The 8,110-nt window shown below is 43.1% G+C and overlaps 1 protein-coding gene across 3 annotated transcripts; it reads right to left on the bottom strand.

The window, feature by feature from the left end:
* Positions 1 to 1,641: 1,641 nt before the first annotated feature.
* On the bottom strand, positions 1,642 to 7,548 carry LOC108034139 (gonadotropin-releasing hormone receptor). Of its 3 annotated transcripts, none has more exons than XM_044094295.2 (7): positions 7,433 to 7,548; positions 5,329 to 5,551; positions 4,178 to 4,450; positions 3,951 to 4,050; positions 3,322 to 3,810; positions 2,733 to 3,073; positions 1,642 to 2,100 (listed from the first exon to the last, which is right to left on the bottom strand). In XM_044094295.2, exons 2-7 carry the CDS (start codon positions 5,463 to 5,465, stop codon positions 2,061 to 2,063), a joined length of 1,380 nt encoding a protein of 459 aa, XP_043950230.1. In that variant the 5' UTR covers positions 5,466 to 5,551; positions 7,433 to 7,548; the 3' UTR covers positions 1,642 to 2,060. The 3 variants fall into 3 exon arrangements, with proteins under 3 accessions (XP_043950230.1, XP_016964422.1, XP_016964420.1); XM_017108933.3 differs by lacking the exon at positions 7,433 to 7,548 and adding an exon at positions 6,735 to 7,107 and having other exon boundaries at positions 2,724 to 3,073; XM_017108931.3 differs by lacking the exon at positions 7,433 to 7,548 and adding an exon at positions 6,735 to 7,106.
* Between the last annotated feature and the right edge of the window lie 562 nt (positions 7,549 to 8,110).

Genomic DNA, 8,110 nt, shown 5'->3' with positions numbered 1-8,110 from the left:
TTATTAACTCCCTAATTTAAACTGCCCTAATTGTGGAGTGTTTGAGCCATTAAACTGAAATTCAATTCCGAAACATGCTTACAATGTAGTTTGTTTAAGGCCATTAAATCGCATCCATGTGAACCCTTTTTCGACAATGCATCCAGCCTTGTTTTCGACCTCCTCCATTTACCATCCCATGTCGATCCTCAAATCAGAAGGGAGACGGAGCCCCGTTGCCAGACTTTGCTCTTTTGAAATGAAGATCGTAAATAAACGGCACGCTCTGCGAAGGCATTTAAAACAGCCGAACTACTCGTAAAACTAGACCCAAAATGATATGCACATGGCACCTATTAATGGCTACTTATGCAGAGTACAAGTGTCTCCCTCCCCATCCCTGTCCCTTTTTTCTGTTGACACGAGACTGATGCGTAACACGACAGTGTCCCAAGTATGCCGGGATCCAAAGTTCCTGGAGGGGGAGTGGGAGTGACCTGTTCGTCATTATGTCGCCGTCATGTCAGCGGACAGTTGGCCGGGGAGCATTATGCAGATGTGCATATATCATGGACATGCGGTGCGGACACACCCCGAGATCGAGATGGTATCCCACAGTCCCCCATCAACGCCGCATATTTTGCCGCTTTTCGGACAGCGGCGACCACTTGCTGAAATTTCATTATGTGCGTGATTTATAAATAAGCCTCCATCGCCGAATCCCCTTCAGGTTGTGCGCCGGCTCGTTGTTCCCAGCCTCGTCAGTGGTTACGAGGTAAGACGTCCCACGCACTTTTCGACGGCACAACAGCACAACAGCACCATCATCCCATCTCCCCTGCTCAAAATACCCTGCCTCTCACCTCCACCCCCTGAGTTGCAGTTCACTGCGTATTAATCATAAAATTGTATTATTAACATGTTTATTTTTCGGTCTTCAAGATTCGATTACACGCATTCTTCCTGCTCTTTATGTGGCTCATCGAGTGTTTTCCCAGCGAGCGTGACTTTGTTGTTCAGTGTAACGAAAGTGAGCCACTTTCTAAGACCCTGGCTAGGTGGGGGAGTGTCGCCGGGCATTCAGTTGCACTAAAAAATATTGTCACTTTATGTCTTTGCCGGCTAATTGGGTTACCTAGCCAATGACGCCGACCAGACCAGTTGCCTTGCACCTGGGCAATTAGTGGGCGTGGGCGGGATATGGATTGATTGAAGCTAACTTCTACAAGCCAGGAGAGTTGGTCAAGCTTTTCCTGGGAAATGGTATGATATGTATTACAATTAAGTTTTAGGGCTTCTACTTCTGCAAGTTTTATTGGGTATTTTCAGCTCTCATTTAAATTGAAAGTCCTCGTTACTTGATTTTCTGTATTAAATCCCACCGAAGCCCCTTTTTTCTTCTGGTAACAATATAATTAAGTGTAGTTAAAGGTCAAGTCACTATCTTATCCCAGAGGTATAACTGGTTTGCCCACATATCCAAACTTAATTATTCAATAAAAATATTAAAGAGTCCGTCGACGCGAGACACGAGTGTATAATTAATGTGCAGGGCTCAGGCCATAAAGCTAGTGATTAACGCCAGCTTAACAAAATCTCAGCAGCAACAACATCGACATTTTGGGCCCTTCCCAGTTGAAGATCAGAATTCCAGTGGCTGTCTTGATGTTTTCTATAATTTTCCACGAATTTTTATTTCGACTTCGTTTATAATTATTTGTTACGAATAAATTATTTTAAATTAAGCAATAATCCGACTAACTAGGGTAAATCTAATAGTGAGCGGTTCTACATCTTAAGCGTATTTCCTATGCCAAAGCTTTGACTTCCGAACATTTAGTGGTCCCAAACATAGCGATTTTAAATCGGAATTTGTATCTTTCCTGCTTCGGCGTTTGTTGTCTTGAAAACATTTTAATTTGTAGCTAGCTAAATGCAAATGCCAAAAGAATTTATGATGAAAATTCCGAACTAAGCTGGCTAGCAAGTTAAATGCCCTTTGTTCCAACCGACTTCTCCAGATGAACAGTAGCAGATCGCTTAATTGATCCAGTTGCTCTCGGAGCTCTACTTGTTATTGTTTACTTAACCACACTGGTCATTTCGATGGAGTCGCCACAGCTGAAAGCATATATTAATTTAGACTTGGCTCTTGCTGATGCCCAGATGAGTTGACATAAAGTGAAGTGCGGCTGTGGTAATGGCTTTTGGAGTGGATCCCTTGTGGGTGAGCTTTTGGGGCATGGAAATGATGTAATCCTGCATTAGCCGAAATGGTCTAAGGTTTGGTCAGGGATGCAATAAAAGATAGGTTCCATAAAGATAGTCTATTACAAGATGTTGCATCATTTGCAGGTGTGATTAATACACGTTGAAATAAGACTTTCTTGTTAAATACAAGATCAGCTAAACACTGGACAATAGTTTGGTTGATTTAAATAAAAATGTATAAATAAAGGCAGGAGCACACACGATCTTTGAAAATAATGAAACATTAATTACCTAATTTGAAAAATTGCATAGTTAAGATATTGCTCTAATGAATAACCCCAACAACAGAATTAAGAACATTTTGCCCTCTTTGCATTAAGCTACATAGATTGCACCCTTAAACCGCAACATAAAACACAACTTTTTATGGCGAAACTGAAAAGGAAAAGTGATTTTTTAGGAGCTGCTGTAAATCATTTAGGCAAGGGATGAGTTCATGAGGATGACAAGAAGGTAGGAAAGGGTGTAGAGACCGAAATTACTTCTGGCGGAACCTGGATGGATCCTGGCACCTGATGGTGACCGCACTGAGGCTGGAATCGTCGTTGGCCTCGTCGTCACTGGCCAGCGGGGCAATGGATACTGTCAGCGGAGGAGGCGTCCGGGGCACGGTGACCCCGTTTCCCGCTGATGCAGCAGATCCGTTGGAGTTGGCAGTGCCCCTCAGATCCACCACTTTGACCAACTTTGTAGTAGCCGCCACTGCCGCCGCCACCGCCTGACCCTTTCCATTGAGCAGCGAGTTGTTGGTCAGCTGCTTCTGCATCAGCTGGTTGGAGGAGTCCAGGCGATTGGAGAGCGAAGTGTGCCTGTTGTTCACCGACTGGGAAAGAAAAATGTATTGGAAAGTGATTGTGTTTATTTTTTAGACTTCTTCTAGTTTCTATTTTTTTTGAAACCCTAACTAATATCACTATAATTTACTGTGAAGGTAAATAACAGTGTAAAAAAAAAAAACATTACATTATATACAAACTCTAAGTGAGGTTAAAAAGGTCTTAACTAAAGTATCTTAAATTTACTAAGAGTGGTATATACTTTCTAATTTACAGGCTCAATACCCATACTCACTGGATTATTGTTGTTCATACGCCCGCGAATGTTGTAGAGTCCGTAGACCAAGGGATTCATGCAGGAGTTTGTCGAGGCGAAGATGAACAAAGCCTTCCGGACCAGGGGGTTGATCTTGTCCGCGGAGTGCTTGTCCATCCAGTACCACATGGAGATGGTATAGTACGGGGTCCAGCAAATGATGAACACGATCACGATCGAGATGGTCATCTTGAGAGTGCGCTTTTTGGCCCTGCTGAGGACGTCGTCGTTGGAGCGTCGGAATCGCTCGGCGATCACGTCCTTCAGAACGCGCTGGCTCTTCCGGTAGATCTTCAGGTATATGGCCCCGTAGCAATAGATGAACATGACCAGGGGAAAGGCGTACATGCTGCACATCGAGGCAACCTGGTAGAGCTTCTCTTCAAAGTCGCTCCTGAACGAGTGGAAGATGACGCATTGAAAGTAGCCTGGAACTTTGGGATGCTCCTCCAGGTGGAAGAGAAAGGCCTGTCGGAGAGGCATGGTAATTAGGCCCAAGTAATGAAAAATTATAGTATTCGAGACTTATTTGGTTTATATAGATAGTGTATAGTGTTTTCTAAATTGCTTGCTAATTTGCCCGGGTGTATCACGGGACTTGGACTCACCTGGGGAATGCTGCACAAGACAGAGCCCAGCCAGGCACAGGCCAACATGATGCGTCCCCGATTGTAGGACCGCTTCAGTGGCTTCAGGATGGCGAAGTATCTGATGGAGACAAGAGGAACCAAGCCAGGTGGTGAGAAAGCCGTCAGCCATCGATTGACACTTTGAGCCGCCTTTTCTGGCTATCAATTTGGTCCATTAGCGACAGTCAATGGAGCTGCGGACTCACCTGTCTAGCGATATGCAGACCATCACGTAGCTGGACAAGTACAGACCGAAAACGCGGAAGAAGCTCATCAATCGGCACATGAGATCGGTGGAGAGCCACTGCACCGTCCAGGCCCAAACAATCTCCATTGGCATCAGGAGTAACGTCACCATTAAGTCGGCGATGGCCAGGTGCATTAACATAATGTCAATCCGCAAGGGTCCTCGTAGATGCCGCTTGGTCAGCAGGTATAGCACGGTGCTATTGCCAATTGTTGAGATCACAAACAGAATGCTGAACCAAATGAAAGACCATGTGAGAAGCGGAACGGGGAGCGGTAGTGGGGGCGATGGTGTGGGAGGGGGTTCAGAAGCGATCAAGTTGGTGAGTGGGAAATTAAAGAGGTTTTCCCAAAGGTGGGTGAGGGCGTGGGTGTCGTGTGCTCGAGAAGTGGGTCATCGAAGTGCAGTTAGGAGAGCTAAGCTTGTTGAAGAAATGAGTATCAGCCGTAGAAGATCTGCCCATACAATTTATGTCCTTTTCAAGTCACTTAATTGCGAAAGAAGTTTTACTGGCAAAATACGTATTTCATCTTTAAATGTAGTTCATAGGTGACTTTTTAAATCATTGAAAACAATTATGTCTCAAGCCCAAGTTAAACCTTCAACACCATATAAACTGCAAAGAAACATTATTTAAATTGAAGCTCCAAAGTTGCAATTAGCAGTCGGTATATAAGTACTTAAAAGCCGGATATAATAAAATATTCTGTAACATGTAAATCACTTTCTACGCCTCGTCTAACTCGCGACTCACTCTTAATCGATTAGTCGAATCGCTGGCACTTAGAAAAAGTGAACCCTGCAATGAACCGCACAGTTCAAATTCCAAGTCAAAATGATTGAATCTCAGACAGAAAGCCAGACATCGGAGGAGAAACCAGAGATGATTTATAGGTATTTATAAGAAGAATATACGGCTGAATACAGACTCAAGCTGCGACACCCACACCTGCACATCGATTGATAGGTTGGACTTGGAAAAGTGTTACAGATAGTAAAAGTCAAAGTTGATAAGCCTCGAATGTAAGGTCTGAAGAATATTCAAATGAAAACATGGGTGGTGATCTGGGTGATAAGGTAGTAAAATGTGGTTTTTTATGTAGCACTCACCTGTAGACTGTAATGGACAATCGATGGCCATCATTAAAAACCATATCCTTGGTCAGGTGAATTGTGCCATTCGTATCGCTCACATTACCCCAATTACTGAGACTCCGATGATCACTTTCTTCGGGACCGTCTGCCATTCTCAAGACAGATGAAAATTTTGAATTGCTTCTCAATTCTTCCAGTTGGGTTTAAGGCTTAGCCTTAAAAGATCCTTTCTTTTATTCTAAAATAAAATTAGAAACACTTTTCACTACTTTTTTTATTGGGGTTTTTTTGTTGCTTATTTAAAAATTACACAAATGTATTTTGGTTGTACAGTATTCTTTTTATAACTGCATAAACCTTGCATTATTGGCTGAACATTTGAGATTTGGGGGCCCGTCCATTATTTTATATTATTTTCGTCTGCAGTCTTGAGATAATCCAATAATGAAAAACACAAACAGAATTCCTATCTTCTCATGGCTGACACTCACTCAATTAATCAAATCAATTACACTCAATTTGATAATGAACACTTTTTCGATTCCTTTGGGTTTTTCGGTTCAAGAACATGTTTATTATGTTATTGTTGTGTTTTTTCGGTTTGTTTGTTGTCCCGATTTCTAGGTGCTAGGCCCACGATGACCTTGAACTAGTTACTCTCGGCTAATTGATAATAAAAATTCCACTTATGCTGAGTTCCCAGCTCCGTGCATTCTCTAAAAGTGATACGGCTACAATAATCATAATAGAGAGCATCTTGCGCTCCCCGGCTCATTAATCTGTTAATCAATTGCGCTCAATCGAACGGAAAGTTCACTCAATTGAACGGCAGAAGCAACAACAACTCCGACGAATTGTTCTCGCATTAATCCTTCAGTCGAATTATCTTACGGGTTGTTTGTTTAGACGCGCCGCGTTTGATGCCTTTTGAACTTGGCATTTTAATGGCTCAAACAAATGTTGAAGTAAATAGAAGAGAAAACAAATAGATCCATATGCGGCTCCGAAACACATTTGGAAACCCTGAAAACACCAAGGTGTTCTACTAGATTTCTTATTGATTAAACGCCTAACCTCGTTGCACCTCGCAGAATCGCTAGTTTACCTAAGCGATTGCTGGAACCCCTCGAAGATTACACAAAGATTCAACTAGTTTCCTCTGGCTGATCGATCGGCCCGCATATACTTATTGTAGGCGTAATCATTGATTACGCGAACGCGTACGTGCTGTATAATTTCTTTTCTTCTATATACAACTGAGTTTCTCCGTTCTGTTTTTCTTCCTTTTGTGATTTCCGTTTTGATTTGCTTTTTCTAAACACGCGGCCACACCGTGAACTGCCGTATTCCGTATAGATATGGGAGGGTTTAACCTGAGATTTTCGAATACCCTCAGGAACTCGTTAGTTTTTTGCACACACCTCCCAGAATCGAAATACACCGTTCTCACTGCCAGCCTCCCACGCCCACACGCGCGCAATTATCACTGTTGATAACACGAAAGCTTCTTAAGGGCCCTCGGGACTGACGGTTCTTCAGGTTCACACCGATCGACGAGCAGGAACTGACTGAACGTACCGACGGCCTGGGATGCTGATGCCGCGAATCGGAATCTCGACAACAACTGATAAGCCGAGCGAAGTAGGAAACCCTAGAGTCCCGACCGTAGAATACCTGGTCCCAGTCTATTCAAATTATTGGACACTTATCGAGGGGAAACTGTCCCGGGATCCTTGAACCCGTTTAAAGAATATGAAATTTGTGATGTGGGTGGAAAATGAAAGAACTAGGACTGTGACCCTAGATCAGAGTATCCTATCTTTTTTAGTTCCTGAAAATAAAAGAAAAGCCGGACAGGCTTTTTTTCACCACAACAGTATACCCTTAAATGTACCATGCAGAAAAGTTAGATGATAACAGCGGGCGACCCCAATAGCCAGAGATTCTACACACACATATGTGCGTCCTCAGGTCCCGCCCGCATAAATTTCACGATTATCAATGCGTGTACGCGACTCAAAGTTCAAACGGTAGTCCGTCTGATCGCCAAATGTTGCGATCCCTTATCAAACGAATGAGTCGCGTTCTACCCCAGAGCAAGTAATCAAAAAGGAATTACTTATAGGCCTTATCGACGATGGGACTCCGTTAGCTGCGCAATACTCTCGATTATCCTTTGTTCCGGATGGCGCAGCACCTCCGATCCCGTCGAGCTTACACTGGCATCTGCCGCAAGTCCATTGCCAAGGCTCGCAATTTAACCTCACGATACGCAATTCGACGGAACGCTTCATTAATTTTAATGAGGGCGCGAGAGTGGACAAAAGGATTTCAAGTTCACGTTCGGGCGCGCACTGTTGTATGCTACGAATGTGGCGTGTGCGCGGTCTTATCAAGATGCACCTGGCCGCCTGATAAGACAGCGGCCCGCCGGCCCTAATGAGCGGTCAGCTAGCATGTGCATTTACTATTGAAAACTGCACATTTAGGAGCGACTATTAAATTGTATTTTGGCCTTACCTTGAAAGCGGACTGCATTTAGAGCCGAAAAATATGCAGCGATAGCGTTTCTAATTAAACCTTTTTAGCTGTCGCGAAAAAGTATATGTTTGGTAAGTTAGAGTAAGTTGGGCGAAGTGTAACGATTTTTTTTTAAATGAGTACATCGAACGATTCATCATAAATAAATAATTAAATTAAATTCCGTGGAAAATAAAGTCAAGAAATTGACCGTGTATTAGCTGTACCAATAAGGTAAATAGTAAAAATGTAAATATATTGAATAAATAGCTTTCAA

The sequence above is a fragment of the Drosophila biarmipes genome, chromosome 2L (genome assembly GCF_025231255.1).
Source record: "Drosophila biarmipes strain raj3 chromosome 2L, RU_DBia_V1.1, whole genome shotgun sequence".
Classification (NCBI taxonomy): Eukaryota; Metazoa; Arthropoda; class Insecta; order Diptera; family Drosophilidae; genus Drosophila; species Drosophila biarmipes.
Note: the sequence above shows the minus strand (reverse complement) of the source record. Positions and strands in the feature narration are given on the sequence as shown.